Source organism: Papilio machaon, chromosome 18 (genome assembly GCF_912999745.1).
Source record: "Papilio machaon chromosome 18, ilPapMach1.1, whole genome shotgun sequence".
In the NCBI taxonomy this organism is placed as follows: Eukaryota; Metazoa; Arthropoda; class Insecta; order Lepidoptera; family Papilionidae; genus Papilio; species Papilio machaon.
This window is the reverse complement of record NC_060003.1, coordinates 259,191-280,121: the sequence shown is the minus strand read 5'-3', so window position 1 is coordinate 280,121 and position 20,931 is coordinate 259,191. Positions and strand designations below refer to the sequence as shown.

Here is a 20,931-nt window from a genome sequence, read left to right as displayed (position 1 = left end):
GCGCGCCCGCGCCCCGGGGACCTAAGCCGCAATTAAATCTAAATCGGCACTTATTCAACTAATATTAGACGGCCTGTTGGCTTAATGCTCGGGGCATGAACTTACAAATAAAAAGAAATGGGAATGAATCACCAAACATACTCTGCGTAATAGCTTTAGATTTAAAACAATTTATTTAAATTACGTAGTTTATCTAGTTAAAATACAGAAATGTGTAGAAAATATTGGGTTCTATGTAGTAAAATTTACCTTCATCTAACTGACATTGTCCTGGCAAACTTTTTAGAAATAAATATTTATTCGACATGTGCTATGGTTTCAATGAACCATAAAATAGGAGACAACAAAAAATAAATTATTTAAATAAGTATTTAAAATTGTGTCACTCAGTTTGATGCATTTTTTATACTTTTTTTTTGTTTTTTTTTTAATCTGTTTTTTTTTGGATTTTTTATACTTAAAATATATAACTTTCGCGTTGAGATTTAAACAGTATAGCTTAAAATTTAGCTTACATAAGCTTTCCCATTTTTTGTTGAATATAACAATAATATATCACTTTGATTGATTCATAGAACCTACATGTTGTTTACGTGTTGAAAAAATACTGTTTTAGCTAGCTGATATCGTCACGTACACTTTCCCTTTTTATGAAACATCACAAGCAATATTAATCCGTGACTCAAGATACATGTTTGTCTTGTTGTCATAAACAACAGATAAGTTTAATTACGCTAGCTTTATTTATTATCATACGTTTTAGCATTATTTACTACATTTAATAAAGTTACGTATACTTGTATTATTAAATGAAATTTATTCTAAGTAATAAATAACTATTAGAATAATATTGAAATGATTAGAAGTCTTTGCCAAACTTGCGCGTTAGTGTAGACCACTATATGTAACGAAATTAAATATTTCGTTTTAATTAGTAATCAATAAATACTTCATAAATGGTGTGATAGAAACGACAGAGGATTGTTAAAAGTCCGAAGATTTAAATGGCGCCCTTTTTTAATATACAATCGTAATTTCATCGACTTAAACAATCTTACCAATATGATAAATGTGAATGTTTAGATGTATGGATGTTTGTTTGAACGTATCTCCGGACCGGCTGAACGGATCTTGATGATATTTGGCATAGATGTACAACACAGTCTAGAAGAACACATAGACTACTAATAAAGTTTTTTTAAAATTCCGCGCGGACAGATTCACGGGCGACAGCTAGTAATACAATAAAATAAATCGACCATTGTAATTATAAACGAAACACAACTGGTGTAAACGAAATGTATGTGTTAAATCTTCATTAATTTAAATACATGAGACGTGTAATGGCTGCCATCGGTCAATCGGCTCAGAATTACTCAATATTTTGTTTGGTGCGATGCGTTAACGGCGCGGTAAATCGCCTGTCAGTAAAGTATCGCTTTGATGCCGCGAACATAACTCACGGCCCGCACGGCTGTGGCCACCTTTATGTTTCACGGGATAATGCTACGATGACTACGATTGAGGAAACCAACGTATATCCTATTGCTACTGATATTATTCTTACAAGAGGCTAAATATATCACTATTTTATATTAAGCTAATGCACTGTAATTTCAATATAGATTCATGACTTTAGGATCTTTGAAAATTACTTATTATTAGTGATGCTTTATTAGATTTGTTGACACAAAGTAAAATACAGAATAGGATAAATTGAATGATGAATTAATGAACAGGACTATCCGCATTTGTAACAATATTGTTGCTAGCCTAATAAATAGAGAGCAGTTGTTGTCGCGAACGATGTTTGTAGAGGCGCGATTCATTACGTTCCGCGTCGTGCGAGACGTGAGCTTGTTTGACTTGCTGCCCACATTACAAGCTTCGTAATGGGCCACGCTTTTTAGCGCGTGCTTACGTTTTTATTAAGCTCTATATGAAGAGTTTTATAACAATGATATTGTTAAAGATGACAGAGGACTATCGAGTTATAACTTGTGACAATAAGTAGGCTAAGTTAAAGTGTTCCCTTTTTCTTTCCATACTTACCCAATGAAGCATGTTAAATCAACAGTATATTTCCTGCAAAATGGCAAGATAAACATTCACGCCGTGAAGATTCCGCTCACTAAACCTAAAACATCCGCCGCTAATCTCGCCAGCTGGTGTGCGTTCCGCCGATCCATCCCGCTGCACTGGCGTACCGGCAGCTGTCCCGCCTCCACCGTGGCTGATTACGACATGATCTTGTTAATATCGCTATAACATAGTATCGCACCTATCGTGGTCTATCATTATACTTCTGTATTATAGAATACTTGAGACGTTATTTTTATAACATAAGAGGGCAAACGAGTTGCGAGAACACCGACGTCAACAACGACAACAACGAGAACAACGACGCCCATGGACATCTACAATACCAGAAGAACTTCCTTCTATTGTCCTAAAAAAACTGTCATCGTACCCGTATCTCCGGTGAAACCGAAATTGTTAAGTAGTTGTTGATATAGGTGTTTGGTCACCGAACGGTTTATTTAATGGTGATTGTTGTGTCAATGAAAGCAAAGAAACAATTATTTAAATTGATTACAAAGGAGTTTGATAGCATCATTGTAACTGCCGCTGAGATCTGTGACACGCACGCCATTGTAATTAATACCGGGTGTTACGAGCACGCAGCACATTTACTACTATTGTATGGCAGAACCAGAGGGCACTGTAATAAGCGGAGCGGACGTGGAGTTTGAAATACTGTACTTGAGAAATTTATATTCCAACCTGTGATCAAATATGACGATTATTTCTACAACACACGATATATCAAACGTCTTAGATTTTAAAGCCAATGAAGTTTAAGAAGATAGGTACATATAGTTACATCGAAATGTTACCAACAAGATGTTTTAATTAATTACGCCATACCATCTCCAATGGACAATTCATTTAAATTCATAATGCAATACAGCATATATATTTAATAGTAAAAAGTTTTTATTGCAGCGGGTTGAATGTGTCCTCAACCTTACTCAAAAATAAAAGTGCACGCATCAAAGTGATTGCGCTGTTCTCACGTGTAGGCTGTGATTGTTCTCGCTAGCAATTACCACTTATTATACAATGCAACAGCTCGGTGACAGCTCGAGAACAGCTTGACAATCGTTTAGCAATAGCTCATCATCCTTCATCACCAATCACGTAGAAAATTAAGTAAAGAAAACGATATCTCTCAACCTCTTCCAATTAAAAATACTTGGATATAATTATAGTTAACCTATCTGTTTATTTCATTAATTTATAATATAAAAGAGAAAGTGTAATTAGAAATATGCAAAACTTTGAAAATATAATTACAGTATATTTTTCAGATCCTTCCAAGTTGATCAAGAGAAAGAAATCGACGGAAGACGTTCGGTCCCCCTTGGGCGGGGAGGGGTCTATAACCAGCGAGGAGGGGGAAGAGACGGGCGCGGGGAGGCGGAAGAAGGCCAGGACAACATTCACCGGCCGCCAGATCTTCGAGCTGGAGAAGTTGTTCGAAGTCAAGAAGTACCTCTCCTCCGGCGAGAGAGCGGACATGGCCAAGCTGCTTAATGTAACGGAAACACAGGTATGTATTTATTTCTTACAAATACGTATGGAATATTATATGTTTTAATGCAAGTATTATATGTCATCAGTGTCACGGTAACGTGTTACGCTAAAAGATAAATAATACAGACATCTTTCCAAACACAAATTTATTAATAAATTTGTCATTCAGTATATGAGTCTTGATAGTTTTAAAGCCGGTGTGTACAGCTGCGCGGCAGTTTACAGCCATTCGACATCACTAATTACTTAATGGGTCATCACCTCGCGGTCGCGCCTTCCCCGAAATCTACGACGGAATTAAACGCTTTCGCCGTTCGCCGTAACCCACACGTCGTCTGTTATTCTTCACATGAGCGGCACAAGCGATAAGAGAAAGCGGTGTTGTTTTATTTGCTAATGGTCGCCCGCGACTTCGTCAGCGCAGGATTAAGAAAAAAGTAGTGTGCATATTCATATAACCGTTTTTGAGATTATCCTGAACTAATGCGGCCTTGCGGACAGATTGACAGACGAAATATTTTTTTTATATTACATAGATACACTCCAATTTTATTAATAGGCATGTATAGATTTTCTGATCTAAAGGAACTGAGAAAATTATTATTAGTAACGAAGGTAATGTTTTGACTCAAAAATTATAGTATCATGTTTAGAGTATAATTAATTTTACTTTAAAAATCTCTTTACACAATTAGATTTGGTTCCTGGAATTATTAAAAAAAACGCTCTTTCTCACAACTTAGACGGGAATTATGTCCTAAAGCGAGATAATTATACTATCAGCAAGGTGGCGGAGTGCGGGGTGCGGGGTGAATGGTGTGAGGGGCGGCGAGCGTCCCCCGCGACGTGACGTGACGTGACGGAGCACATATGGTGGCACTAATTAAAACTGAGCCTCTTTACAATACCCGACACGTCCGCTCCTTTACGTTATTAAATTAGACTAGTTAGTTGGTAAAACGTTACAGGTGGTCAGTCGGGTAGAGTGTCATTAAATGAGTTTCATGTATAACATAAACTTGTCTAATCAATTAAATTAAAATATATTATAAAAGACTGCTTTAGTATAAAGGACTGTAGACTGTTTTTCTATTGTTAAATCAACAAGTCGGTTAGTTATTGTGAAATTGCCATAAGTTTTTTTTTATAAACTGTCTTTTCCTCAGATCATATGTTGTGTCGTCCCCGTGTCGTGTGATCTAAATGGAACTTTTGATCTGTTTGTTGAACAGTAGTTTATTCTTAGTACCTATCTAAACATACTAATTGTTTCACGCCTCACGTATTAATCAGTATTATTTATGAATAAACCGAGTGAAATATTACCCTAATACTGTAAAATATAGATTTTAGGGGGTGTAAAAGAATTTCATGTTTGTCTCAGCTAAGTTTATTTACTAATAAATATTATTTCACTTGTGTATTGTTTAACTTAAACTTCATCTTTGAGAACCAATGTTGGCCAATTGAGTTTACAAACGTTTTCAGACTTCAACAGTAAAAACTTATCAAACATTTACCAAAAAAATAATTACAAAATATAATTTCATTAACAAGACCATTATCTCCAAATCGCTTGTATCTTAAAAAGTAAAAAACAGCGTCCACTTAAGCTGATGACGTCAGTAATTTGTCTCGCAGTGACTCAGCGCTACCGAGAAATGATATGGTACTCGATTTGATTTCCAGTGTAGTGTTCCATGAGAAAGTCGTCACAAAGATGAATAAGTAATATTGAGTTAAATTGCGAACTAATACAACTCACGCCCCTAACCTAGAGGACTAGGCAGAGACCACGGACTTACATTTAACGCGCTTCTGGCACACTTCTACTTCTGTTGTAAATATCATGTCTTTCTGAATTGACGAAACTTAATTTGTTCCACTAGATCTTTCGTTCCTTAACATCACATAACGTTGTTCGTTATAAAAAAACGTTTATTGGTTATCTGAGAGTCCTTAACCGTCTGGCGTTACATTGGGTGTTTTAATGAGACAAAAAATAGCCGTCAGCAAAAACTACTGGGACGTGTTGCAAGGGGAGATCCATCTTCACACTTATAACTTACGATATGTTCAACTTTTGCGCTCAATAGGATAGGGAAGTTTAAGAGCTCGGATTCATTATAATATTAGATAATATTTTATAGTCAAGTTAAATGTTTGTAACGTCTAGTAAGTTCTTCGATTAGTTGATACAATTTTGCTATACTAGATTTTATGCAAGTTAAATATAAATATTAAAGAGTTAAACGTATTCGACTCAAAGCTCCGAAGCAACGTACGTATTCCAGTGCGCTTACCACTGAGCTTATGGATATTTATTTATTATTATGCATATTAACGTTCAGTGTGATCGGGCCCCATGGCCGTGTGAAGTGGCGGCTTTCCGCACTAATTGACGGCCCACTTATGACAAACTATACGCATCCAGCCAACTAAATATTCACTGTGTAGCCTAGACAATAGAGTACTTTATTCCGTGAGCAATAACAATACGGGTGTTTTGTTGTGATTGAAAGTCACGTTGAGAATTTTTTTCACTGGTATACAGGAGGTTGTTAATGTTATTATTTTGTTCGTGTAAAATTGTGCGGCCTAACTATTTTGTTCGAACAAATACATTAATATTATTTTTCTTGTACAATTAAAAAAATAACTCCTAAAACTACATGTTCACATTCAATATGACAAAATTTTGAACCAATTCTAACAGTATTATCAGTAAGGCTTCAGTTATCTCACCGTCTATTTTGTAAAAAATAAATAAAATAAAAAATATTTCATTTCCAAAATTTTATTTATTTAAAAAAGTAATGTTTTTTATTACATTAATTTGATAAGAATAATTATCAAAACTAAAATTTTAGAACATACTGTATATGTGTGTTCGCACCATATGTCATCCGTCGGTTTTTGCTGTCCCCTGCCGCGCCTGCGCATCCCGAAAGCGAATTAAAAACAGAATCCCCCGGGCCCGCAGCCTTTCGGCCCTCCGTACTTTTAGTCGAGAGAAACTTCTGATGCTGTTTTGTGAACGGTAGCCATTAGCAGTAAACATTAGCTTATATTTTTTTTAACTTTCGTGAGATATTACTATAAACAACTTAAAGTTCTGAAAGTCTGAGACTCATTGTTTGTCACACTTGAGACCCAATAAATAGGGCTCTGCTTCGATATATGCCGACGGAATTTGACAAACATTTGCAGCATGATATATTGTCAAACAAGGATATCTGGCCCGGTAAAAGCGCCGCTAACGTTTAGTTCTGACAGAAAATATGTAAAACTTACACTTGCGTAGACAATGACATAAAAGGAAAAATATAACATGACAGCTACATTATAAGAAAGAACCTTATAACCACAGGTGGGCACAGTTAATCAAAAAGTTAACTTCGTTAATCGTTAATTCGTTAATTAAAAAATTAACTTCGTTAATCGTTAAAGCGTTAAATTCTCAAAAATTTAACGCAAGTTAAAGTTAATCGTTAACAGTTAACCATACCAAAATTATACATACTAATTTCGCTCTTATTGTGACGACACTTGTTTTAAATAGTTATTTGACTATACATTCTATAACACATTAGTATTAGAGACAAGTATGAATGCATTATAGTATATTACATTACGAATGCAGAAAGCCTGTCATTGCAAAGAGTTCCGACAAATGTCTACCCGAGCCGAGGCGCAGCCGAAGGTGAGGGTTGACATTTGGAACAAGTTCTAATGACGGTTCGCACGTGTACTATACTAACTATTTTTAATGCAGTTGCGAAAAAATGAAGCAATTTAATAGAATAATAAAAACACAATAAACTCATCCAACTAAAATGTTTGAAAAATGGCGCCAATCGTAAAAGAATACAAACAGAGTTTTTTTTTTGTTTTCTTTACACATTCTGGGTAGGCAAAGGGAACTATGCCCAAACGGCCAAGTCTTCAGTGGATTATTTTTATTGATATGACATGAAAATGAAATTTAATAAGATGAAATTAAATGAAACCTTACCTAATTCATTGAATAAAATCATTAAATCTGATATTGTAACAAATTAGGAGCTTCTTTTTAGAAATATTTGCATGAATCATAAAAACTTCAATGATTTTTTTTTTCAAAAATTCGTGGTTGGTTTTTTTCTTTTTAAAAGACATATTTTGACAGTTGGGAAAGAGAACGCACGAGTTTGGAAAAGCTAAAGAAAAAGCTCGATTAAAAAAGTGTTTTAATACAGTTGCTCAAAAAGGGATTGGAGGGTATTGCAGGGACGAAGAGCGTTCGGAATGTGGGCTATTACATACTCTTGCTTTTATATACTCGTAATGAAATATACTATTTCGAACCTTCTTTTGATTTTGTCCCGTTGGTCACGTCTTTCCCGGACTTCAATTATCAACTCGTTCGTTCACCATTCGCCCAACATAGCTGAACTTACGAGCGTGGCGTGGCGCGTAATTTAAACAAAATGACAGCACGTCTCCAAGTTTCAAATTTCTCCAAATTTAACAATTAACGGACTTTTATTAACGGAAGTTGAGTTTAACGGAAGTTAACAAAAGCGTTAACACTTTTTGAAGTTAACTTAAAAGTTAATCCGTTAAGCAAAATGTTAACTTCGTTAATTAACGATTAACGGATTAACGAGTTAATGCCCAGCTCTGCTTATAACATTTTGAAATTGTCAGGAGGGCGCTAGTGTGCTATCATAATTTAGTTTGACTTGCACACTGGGTCAGATAATATTTTCTGTCTATAGTTATTGTTTTAATATTGTTCTATTGTCAAATGAATTTTAACATATTTAACCAATAGATGTGCAATAGAATTATTAACGTTTTTAGAATAAAAATTAGTACAAAGCGACGAAAAACACTCATGAATAATATAACATTTTCTAACTCTATTCTCTTGGTTACACGTTATCATAATTAACGGTGCAAATTAACTCACCCCAGCTTTGCTTTCAACCGATTTAACAAGCGTATTTCATAGATAAATTATAACGTACACTCAGCGACACAGATTTTGCATCATTTCACAAAACTGCAAACTAAAATGGAGCTTACCTGTATCAGATAAGGTTTATAATTAAATGTTGCAATAAGGAACAATCGTGTATACAAGTATGTCTATAATCCAACTAACATAAATAGACGCGCTTCGAGCATCGCGCTTTTCGAAATTACACTTATTTTGATGTAATTGATTTTCTATTGTGTGCCTTTTGCGGTACACATAAGGTTCACACTTGAATGGCTGTACGGTTGTGAATATTGAATTTGTAATGGAACGAGTGAACACAGCTTTGTTCAGGGTTACCAAGTAGCTGAATTGGCTTCAAGCCTGTAATGTGAGGAAAGCAAACTGTTCTGTTAAGTTGATAGACGACTTGAACACAATCTCATAAACTTTAAGTTTGATTTAAAAATATGGTTTGAATGGATGGGCTACCGATTAATTAGTTCAACGGGAAACAACCATTTAAAATAAACATTTTTAAATTTCTTTTTGTATTATAATCAGAGATAGCATTTGATAGGAGTCTTTCTGAATGATATGAAAATGTTTACTTTGGAAGAAATCTCATCAAAGCTCCATACATATTAATCATTATAATCTTGGGATAAAAAAAAAGAAAATGAGTTTCATTTTGTCAAAGCTATCGACTATCGAGTGTATCAGATTGATACGACGATGTTAATAGCGTCCCAGCCTCCCAGCCGGCCGGCGGCGGCCATTAATGTTTGACGGATGACGGACATCAAACGCGCCGCCTCATTAGACGCAGAATACCGCGATCTCGCTTCGCACACTCAGTTTGAGAGATTTTGGTATTTTTATTACTATACATTGCAAAATATTAAGACAGATTGAGTATCATTCGGTACATTTGTATACAATTTGAATTAATTTTTTTTTTACAATACAAAGAGACAAGTTTAAAGTTAAATGTTGTATTAATTTAAATCCAGAATTTAGATAGATTTGCTTTTAGCAAGATTGAAGCTTTTTTTAACTATTACAAATTAATTAATATAAATATGTACTAGATATAAAGCAGTGAAGTAATAACATGAAGTACAAAAAACAAACTATAAAACGTTGTATCCAAACGAAGTAGCGTTGAACGGGAAACAAGAACAAGTCGCATCTCAGGCAGCTATTAACCAAACATAATTAATTTAAATTATCATCTCCCCGGAGCATCGAAAAAACCTCCCGCGGGGAAGACGAAAAAAGACGTTTTAATTTTAGGAAGCCATCCGGGTACCTTAATAAATCCCCTTTTGATTTACTCCCTATTATTTTAGCCGTATTCTACCACTAGATGGCATCACTAACCACGGGATGTGGTTTTTTACAAGGGCCCCATTTTATTGTATAGAGGATTAAGAGAGACGTCTCTAATGACTTTGTCCAACAACCGGTTCTTTGAATAAATAATGTTAATCGTTTTAATGAATCTTAATGATTTGTTTAACTAATACGAAAATAAATCAAACGTAAAGTTTCCGACTTTTTTAATAACGTCTTGATATATTATTGTGGTTTACTTTCTGACAGATTGTTACAGGATGTTTGATATTATAGTTATTGTTTTCAAACATAACATTGTGACGAAAATCTTGATCTATTAGTGACTGAATCAACATAACTTTCCCTTTTTAGATGTAAAAGGGATTTCATACGGATTAGACATTTCTGATATTTTTGTTTGTCAGTTCTAACCATTAGCGAAAACTAAGTGTTTGTGGTATATCTCAATACAACGCTATTGAAGCATTACTCCGTATTCAGAAAAAACATAAATATTTACGTTAAATCATCGGATCTATACGACATTTATCTTTAATTCTACCATCCATGGAATGCGACTGAATAGTCATAATAAATTAAAAAAAAACTGGCCGCTTAAATGGTTATTAATTAAAAAGCTAAAAGAGAAACGCAGAGAGGCTGGCAGCGACCCAGGTCGGCGGGACCAGTGCATCTCCCGTTGCCCCTCTCCCCTATCCCCGGGGAAGATTTATTAAAGTCAAAACTCGGCCCACCGTCTAATTGCTTCTATTTGCTAACGAATTGAAAAGCGTTTTCATTTTTATCGAAAAATAGAACAACTATCAAAATTATACAGAAATCTTCACTGATTTAAAAATTCCTAGACCTACCAGGTACATAGTTCTAACTTAATTAATTGTACTATATTAAACGTTTAAAGTCAAACCTGGATAAGCGAGAAGCCTCTACAACCGAAGAGTTATTGTCCGGTCCCGATGGGCGACCTCCATAAGCGAGAAACTCTGGTTATAGAAACCTCTATAAGCGAGAATTATATCACGGTCTCTTGGACTCTTGCTTATCCAGGTTCGATTATAATATACATTTCTGGTTAAAGTTAAACCAAGTCACAACTATACGATATAACTTTAACATATTTTCCAGACGTTTAACTTTCCTAATATCCTTTTTATTTTCCGCTTGATAAAGTCGAATAAGCTTTAATTTCCTTCTCAAACTCCCGACGGATGATGAAAGAGGGGGGACGTGAGGTAAAGAGTGGGGGGAGGAGCACGAATCACACAAATAAACAATCAAATAAAATCACGAAGAACACTCATCGACTACTTATGCTAATGCAAACTTAACAATGCACATTGTCAAATTAATGTATACCCTTATTTCTTTTGCCGTAAAGCTTAATTTCCCTTGAATTAGAGTTAGTGAATGGTATAGTATTGTTGTTAGTTTAAGCGCTTAGTGGCGTGTTAGTGTTGGGCGAGCGTTTGTCGATGTTTACGTTAGTAATTACTGCGTAATGGTGCGGCGCGAACGCTTTGAAATGTTCCTCGAAAACGTTTGATGCTTTAATTGGTCCGTGAAGATGGACTAATAGCTTGTCTTGTTTATTATCTGTACTGATGTGCGAGGGAAGAGGAAATCAACTGATCGTGCTTTAATTGATATGTAAATGAGAACAGTTTAGTCTGTTGAATTAAGACATTGCTTTTTTTACAATCAAAGAAGTGTACTACATCGATATAATTTAATTTTCTTTCACTTAAACGTTGAATTAAAGATTTTTACGCAGAAGGTGTAAGAAATAAACATTTTATCGATATTGGCACAGCTCTAGCAATTTCAAAAACATACCACCTTTCATTTCGGAATCTCGTAAACCATATTCAGAACATTGCCTCGTTGCCAAACGAGACAAAACATCGCTACAGTCGGCGACAAAAAGAGACAAAACACAACAAGATGATGTACGCTTTTATGAACAGTATAATGGCTTAAATTGGTCCTTTAATAAGGAACGGCCGATGTCATAAAATGTCTCGAGTGGAGCTGTCACTTGGAGACGCATTTCTTAACGACTCTTTTATTTGGATTCAACAGGCCAAATAACATTGACCCCCGATACCTTCGACTTTCCACTTTCCTTGTTAATATTCTGTTTACAGTGGCAATCGGTAAATGCCTAATTATGTTTGTCGTGTCGGGACTATAAAACAATAATGCCTTTGACTGGAATTTGAAATTCAATGAGGCGGCGCACGTTCGGGTACAGTCCTGCTCGGAAGCGTTAGGTTTTTTTAAATTTATATTTACTTTAAATGAACTTTGTATAAACCATCGTCGTATTTCTAATTAACTTTACTCTCTTTTTTACCCTCTGAAAATATTATTGTCGATCATTATTTATGCTCCAAATGAAACGTTTAACAAATCATTTTCATTATTTTTTATTTAATCCGTTATTTATTTAGTATCTAGTATTACATAACGATATCCAACCATATAATAAGATTTTGAACTATTGAAAGAACCAAAGTACTTGGTTGTGTTTTAAAGGAAAAAGGAGAACACTCTTTCTGTGGTTAGTAAATGGCTAGAAATCCTTACTAATATTATAAATGCCTCTGTCTGACTGTTGCGCTTTCACGCCAAAACTACTGAACACATTTAAATCAAATTTGGTAGACAGATAGTCTAGAGCCTGAAATAGGACATAGACTACTTTTTAACGCGAAAAAAGCGTTATAAGAGATTGAAAGGTTTGATGAAAAGTTGAATGGAAATATCGTCATTTTTATACCTAGAATACTGAAACTTGTATTTAAGTTGTTAATTTGTTATATATAAACATGACATTCAAAGTTTGTAAAAGTTTTATACTCAAGGGTGTGAAATAACAATAGGGAATAGGGGATGAAAGTTTATATTTGAATATGTGATTGTTTTGTTAGTTTAATGTTTTGTTGTAATGTTTTATAAGTTTAAGTACATGAAGTCGCGGGCACAGCTAGTAAAAAAGAATCGCATACGATGTAAATAAATTTATTAAAACGAATAGTGAATGCACACTGTTAATATACCTAACCACTACATATTAGTGAATTCCCTAGATGCAAAGTCCCTTATGTAAAGTTCAAAATTGCTAAAAGATATTTTTGCCAAAATAGATCAAATATAATTTATTTCGGTGGCAATAAATCTGAGCTTCAAACAACACGACGATCTCCGATATAAATAGGAATGGCTATAACTGTGCGCAGAAATTTGCATCCTTTGACAACTGTGTAGCAATTTTCCAGCAGACTGTACCTAAATAGAGACCTAGCCCATTTCGCGCCAATTATATCTTGTGTCAGATACACCCGGCAAACACGATCAACTAACCCCCGATATAAATTTAAACTCTCTACGCTTGCGATACGGTTGATTTTCCTTTGAGATTAATCCTCTCTACGGAATTGATACAAACCGAGCGTTTGTTGTTGTTGCCATAGAGAATAAGCTCTGAATTGTAGCTGTTAGGGTTGTAAATTGATTAAGGGCAGATCAAAGAGCAAGGTTCATGTCGTTATATGACGTACTCCACAATAATACGCCGATGTTCGGAAATGAGCGTTAAGGGGAAGCTGGGCAGCTATTGTTTTTATTGATAAACTTAGGCCAAATAAGTTTATAACTTTATCTGTTACTTTTAATATTAAAAAGCCATCAAGAGTGTCGATTTTTTATGAGCACTAAGTAGCTATGCGTTCAATGTTGTTAGGTCATGTTCTTGAACTTTAACATAAAGAAAAATAAACGCATTTAGACACTTACCACTAAACAACACAAGGCACACAAGATAATAAATATTTGAAAACTTTTGTGCCAGATTTATTTTATTTCCTTTTGACTTATCTTATTTACAGTACTTTAACAGATTACGTGTTTCTTTTTAATAATTTACTAAATAACGATGCCTTAACACCAATATCACGATGACAAATACGAATCTACATCAAGCGTTTAACGCGTTGTGCAGCTATTGGTCGCGCAGGACAGCGCGGGACAACGCGCGTCTACGTAGGGCTGCACACTGCTCTAATTAGCTTTTTAGTCGTTAGTTCTTAATATAAAGTTAATTGCGAATGAAGGAATAGATAATGATTACAGTTTTAAAATTTGATCAGTCCGGACCAGTACTAGACAGTACCTGCCGCCCCTTTAGGTGGGTACTTATGGTATCTAGATATCACTGGATTGTCGATGTTTAGGCGGCAGCCCTGCAGTGAGAGCCGGAGGGCTGCGTCCGGGCATCTTGTCCATGATTAACCCGCGCGTCTATTTCAACCGGCTAATTTACATCGTTGCCGGATAATTCCCCCGGTATCAAAGAATCGCTGCGGCCCGCGATTTATGCCTTGCTTTCATACTAAATGCCTTTCTTTGCAACATTAACGGCCACCGATGCTCATTATAGACATGTTTGGGTTATTCATTTGTAAAACAATATATTACATCTACTTTGATATGGTGGGTTCATTTATCTTTGCTTTAAAATACAACTTAGTAGCACGTAGAAATCGTTGGATAGTGTTTCGTTTGTAGGTATATCATACCCAGTTAAATATGTTTTTATAAAAAAAATTAAGATAAAGATTGGTAATTTTAAGAAACAAACGGTAGCGGTTATTGACAAGGGATACAAATCTCATTATCGTCTGTTCATCGTTGGTACAGTCGCCAACACAAATGTTACATTTTATTTATTAAAGGAATACACACATAGAAGACTAATATATTTTTTTACTAAACTAGCGAAAATATCTTTCTATTGGCACGTACTATAGTGCTCGTACATACTTTTGCAATTTGCCTATTTACGTGCGTATCTATGAATGTACAGTACAGTACAATTTATTTGTAACAAGTCGCTTCTCTCATCGATTGTACTAAATATCTCTCGCTGCGTATAATTTTCGATGATCCGGCTGACGTAGCATCAGTAGCGTTAGGTTAGGGTAACAATACCGCTGAAGGTTAATTAGACGGAGTCCCCGGCGCTACCCCTGCCCTTACCCCTCACCTCCCTATCGCCCTATCGCTCTGCCGTCGTCTCCGCTGCAATTTCGAAATTTAGTCAGCCCCGTAACAATAATGAACACTTTGTTACACTTTAAATACCTTTATTACAGTAACTTTTACGTAGGAGAATGTGGTATATGATTCACAGACCGTCGGTGGCTCAGAGGTTAAACACCTAACTTGCAATCTGCAGGTCCTGTGTTCGAAACCCGCTATGTACCAATGTGTTATTCGATTTTAGATTTAAATTTGTACATTTATCCGACATTTTTACGGTAAAAGAAAACATGGTTATGCAATTTGCAGATATCTGAGAAGAATACAAAATATATGTGTGAAGTGAATTCGCACTTGGCCAGTGTGATTGACTACGGCATTTGTTTTTGGTGTCGGAGGGGGTGGGGAGGAAATCTTCTAGGCTGGTTTTACAGTCACGCCGCTAGACGCGCCGTTGGACAGCGCGCTGTTGGACAGCGCGCGTTTGAACAGCGGTGCACCAAAAACGACATCAGTACGGCGCGTTTCGCTGCTGTGAGACAGTCGTGTACAAACAGATACAAAATGAACGGCAATGCGGTTAGAGTACTGGCTATTTACTTTTTATGGAAAAAAAGGCAACAAAAACGTCGAAGAACAGTAGGTGTTGATCCTTATAACGCTACAAGGTTACTGAGAGGCGAACACGTAACATCTTTCTCTGATTTACGAGAAAATAGTTATAAATTTTATAAATATTTTGTACACAACAGTACCTAACGGCACGTCTCAACGGCGTGAGACTAAAACGCACAATGGCCGTAGAAGCGCACGAGCGGCGCGCGCTTCGACCGCGCCGCGCGAATAGGACGCGTTCAACGAACGGCGCTGCTCAAGCGCGCGAATTTGAAACGCTACTAATACCCCAATACATATCCGAGCGCGCGCGCTCCGACGGCGCTGCCGAAACGCGTGACTGTAAAACCAGCCCTAAAGATACCCTGCCTTTACCCCTAAATAGACAGGGTTATGTGCGATTTGACCCAGTGACTTTGACTTTGACTCGGTGACCAAACTTAAGTGCAATAAAAGAAGGTCCGGGATCTTCAAACAACGCACTGGAGATTGACTACAACCTAGTCACCCCTAACTTAGGGTAGGCTCCGAGTTCCTCAGTGGAGACGTATAGTGAGCTGATGATGATGATGTAATTACATAATGTATTTAAATAGTGAAATTGTTTGTCAAAGTACTTTAAAATTACAAATTAAGAAGGATCAATTTACTCCATTAGATGCCATATTACGATAGTAAGTCAGTAGAGTACCTACTTATTTAATAACTACAAAGACTAGCTTCCCTCATGTCTAAACTGGGCAGTTAATGTAGCATTATTAAAACTATTTTATTATTGCGGCACAATAAAACAGAGTAATTTGTTATTTTGTCTTAATTAACTTAACAAGAAAGTGTAATTATAGTTATTTTGTCAACACGTAAAACGATTAAATTTACAGATAACCGGAAGATTACAAAATCGAATACATTTTAAACCGTTTCACATTTTATATCGCTTTAGTTAAAAGGTATAAAAGTCATCCGGTATATAACCGCAGAGACAGAGCGGGTCCGCGCCGGTGTGTAGTAACTTGTGCACCGGAAGTGCACAATTACCGTCCGCGCACCGACTTTCGAGACATAACTTATGTCCACACAAGTTTTGAACATCCATACAGGAAACATCTAGCGTGTCTGTAACAAAACATTATACCCGCTAGGTTAAAAATAACATGTACAACATAAAGAGTGTGGCATTTATTATTGTACATAAGATTTTAAGTCCTTTGTAATAGGTCGTGCGCTGACCGCGGACTCGAATGAGATACGCTTCAGCGAAATAGTCTGCGTATTTACAGTAAACCATAGCGTTAACAATGTGCAATTTAATGTTGCTAATTGGCCTGTTTGCGTTGTTAAGTATATTATTTTACTTATCATTGTTTTCAGTTAATTTTACTAATATTATAAATGCGAAAGTAAAGATTGATGTTTGTTTGAAGGTATCTCCGTAACGGTTCAATGGATCATGATGAAATTTAACTCAGATCTAGAACATAGTGTGGAAGAACATTTAGGCTTTTTATGTTTTTTTTCAATTCAGCGCGGATCGAGTCGCGGGCGATAGCTAGTAAATAAAACTAGATTTTTGTGTTTTATAAAAATACCTTTAAATTTCCGTGCGAAACCTGAAAATGTTTCTTTAATGCATCCTGGCAAGGGAATGCTATAAATATGAAGTAGTCGGGCACGGTAACGGCAGTATCCACAACCGTCCCCAATTGGGTCAATATACTGAATAACTTAAGACCTGTCAGCATTCGGCACACGGAATTGTACACCAATTGAAGTTCCAAAATTAGCAATGACGTTTCAAGAAGCTTATAAATATTTTCAACGGTATTCATTTATATAAAAAAAGAAAAAAACTTTAATACGTTAAATTTATTTAAGTACCTACTTCTAAGCTGTGTACTTGTGTAACGCTTACTACACAATTAGAGTTAGATGCGACAGACGACAGTGCCCCCTGGCGGCAGACAGGAAGCGCTGAGTCAGCAACAAAGCAGGAGACAGCGAGGCGTCAGACGTGCCCTATCGTCGCGTCATCGGCGGTGGGCAGGACTAATTGCGTTACGATTGGGACCCTCCAATTAATGGGCCTTTAAAAATTCAAAAGATCCCAGCTTAACAATATTCTAAGAGGTGTACCTACAGGGGGGGGGGGGAAGCTTAAAGCAGGGAGCGCTTTGTGTGGAGACGGGCTCAGAGATTACAGATAATGCCTTCTCTACAGTTACCCTACAGTATTTTATTGGATAGTTTAAAAATTTACATTATAGTGTTCAATCGTCTAAGCATTCTTTTTATCTCATTTGTTTGTGGTAGGGTTGTGCTGTTGTATCACAGTCAAAGGATTTTAATTTTCCCTCGAATTCTGTCGAATTAATTAAAAACAAACAACAAATCCAAATATAAAATGGGTAAATCCAAACGCAGTAATTCCACAACACCGCGTCGCCTAATCGCTTTCGTCGAAAGCTCGTATCAATAAAGCTTCCATGAACACGACACCTAATGAAGGGGTGTCGAAAGCGCGGGCTTGAGCTTTCATTAGAAAAGTAAAGCCGTCGCTATTACGAGGAAAATAACTATTAGCGGTGGACACTTTCTGTCACAGAAAATCGAGCTTGAAAATGCCGTGGTGGCATGTCCGTGGCACACCGAGAGCGAGGCAATAAAGATGCTATAAGTTATTTCAACGACCTATTCATAGGTTATTCATTTTATACGCTAATGTTGTATATACTTCAGTTTAGAAAACTTCTCCAGTCATTTTCTCTTTCGGACATAATTTTTAGAATAAATAAAAGAATATTTTTTTGTTTAATTAAGAATTCATATAATGTCCATATCATTTCAACTATAGAAATAATATAATTTATGTAAATTACAACATTATCTTACTCTTAGTAATACACGTATTTTAAATGTTAATGTTTAGATGGATGTTTGTTTGAAGGTATCTTTGGAACGGTTGAACGGATTTTCATGAAATTTCTCATAGATGTGGAACATGGTGTGGAAGAACACATAGGCTATTAAGTTTTTTCTATAAATCTAGGAACAACAATTACAATCATTTTTTAAAACGTAAGAAACAATTCTAGTTCAAAAGCTCCTTAGGTATATACAATATATATTTTATCGCCGTCAATGTGTCACCAGCTTACTTAATGTGTGCGAGTGAAATAAAGCTCGGGAATAACTCTCATGAAATTCTTGTAAAGTAATTTTTCAGCGGCGAGATTGTGTCGTCACGTCGCGGGGATCTAAAATACCTTTCGCCGAAATAGTCCGAGCTCTGCTGCCATGTCTTTGATACAGGGATTATTAGCGCCATGCTCACATTTGATTTGTGTCACCACTGTTTTTATGTCACAACAACGGTTCTGTTATTTCAAACTCTTTCATGTCACGTTATATGAAACGCTTTGTAGATGTTTTGTTGATCTTAATTACGTTGTTTAGACAAGTTGTATAGATATATTACTATCGCAGGTTTTTCAAATTATAACTGTGACGAGTGAATATCTAAATATAGTTTATTTCTTTATTTGTGAGATTACGGTGGTTAAAACTTTAACAGAGTCAGCTAAATAGTGGATCTTATGGTGACCATTTTCTGTACCGTATTAAATCCTATTTGGGAAGTTAATTTTGCTGTACATAATAAGGAAATGTTATGTGAAACATCAGAGTTAATTACATAAGATATTGCTGCTGTTTGTAGTATGTGAGCTCCGCGGCTGGCTGCGTGGCTGCTCTGATTGACATGCGGTCGCTGCTTCCGATCGGATGTCTGTTAGTGAACGTTCATGTCCACTAAACAATTACCCTAATATATTAGGTCCTTACATATGAAATTGGCGTTTTGTATGGGAGGAACAAAAAGTCGAATATTTTTTAATATAATATATTTAATTAATCAAAGTATGAACCATTATTTTCTATGCACTTTTGCCATCTCATAGGTAGTTCATTGATCCCTTTACTAAAAAAACCAGTCGGACGGGAATCAATAAAATCTTTGAAGGCGATTTGGACTGCCCCATCGGAGTTGAATTTTTTCCCTTGCAAGAAGTTATCCAAATTTCGAAAAAAATGGTAATCTGTTGGAGCAAGGTCCGGGGAGTACGGAGGATGTCTTAGACTTTCCAATTGAAGCTCTTCTAATTTAGTAGCCGTCTGTTGCGCAGTGTGTGGTCTAGCGTTGTCGTGAAGCAGCAGTGGCGTGGAGCGATTGACCAGCCTAGGTTGTTTAGCCGCTAGCTTTTCCATCATAGTTTGCAATTGCTGACAATAGACATCAGTCGTAATAGTCTGGCCAGATTTGAGAAAACTGTAATGAACAATACCGGCACTAGTCCACCAAACGCTTACAAGTAACTTTTTTGGGGTTAATTTTCGCTTGGGGCAGGATTTGGCTGGCTGGCCAGGATCCAACCATTGTGCTGAGCGCTTCTGATTATCGTAAAGAACCCATTTTTCATCACAGGTAATGATTCGGTTTAAAATACCTTCATTATTGTGCCGGTTTAGTAATGTAACGCAACAGTCGACGCGCGTTTGCCGGTTTGCTTCAGTCAATTCGTGAGGTACCCACCTTTCAAGCTTTTTAATCTTCCCAATTTGCTTCAAGTGAATTAAAACAGTTTTATCACTAACATCGCAGCCTGCAGCTAACTCGGACGTGGTTTGCGATGGATCCGCTTCCACAATAGCCTTCAACTCTTCATTATCAACTTGAGTCTCAGGCCGTCCACGGGGCTTGTTCTGCAGATCGAAATTTCCAGAACGAAAACGTTGGAACCAAAAACGAACTGTGTTTTCTTTTGCAACACGACCGCCATACACATCATTCACCCTTCGAGTCGTTTCCGCAGCACTAGTGCCACGGCGGAACTCGTACTCGTAAATAATGCGATATTTTAAGTTTTCCATTTTGTAAAATGAGTGACGCAAAAAGAAAAAAAACAGAAGAAAAAAAACAAATGAATGACGGTCATCGAACCACAGATACATGAGTCTATAGCTGTACAAATTTGAATTTGGAATTCCTTACCAAAGAGGAGAAATTCGTGATTAAAGTGGCCAGTACGAAAAACGCCAATTTCATATGTAAGGACCTAATATATCTATGTATGATTATATATAACGTACATATAAAACATATATAACCATAGGTGTCATAGTAAGCTTTGCCAGTCTATGTTAGTCTTTAAAAATTAATTTATAACAGTAATGTACTTAATTAGTTAATATTCACTTTGTTTTGTACTCTTCCAGAGATCTACGCACTGCACTGACTCATATTACGCAATAAAAAATCTTTAAATTAAGTAAAACACAAGCTTTTGTTTGTGATATTCTAT

At 36.1% G+C, this 20,931-nt stretch overlaps 1 protein-coding gene across 1 annotated transcript in view; it reads left to right on the top strand.

Moving 5' to 3' along the window:
• The window catches only part of LOC106715531, a 59,539-nt gene that overhangs the window by 11,218 nt on the left and 27,390 nt on the right, over positions 1-20,931 (top strand). The window contains exon 3 of the mRNA XM_014508832.2: positions 3,372-3,613. Within this exon, the coding sequence (XP_014364318.2) occupies positions 3,372-3,613 (242 nt within the window). The remainder of the gene's footprint in view (positions 1-3,371; positions 3,614-20,931) is intronic.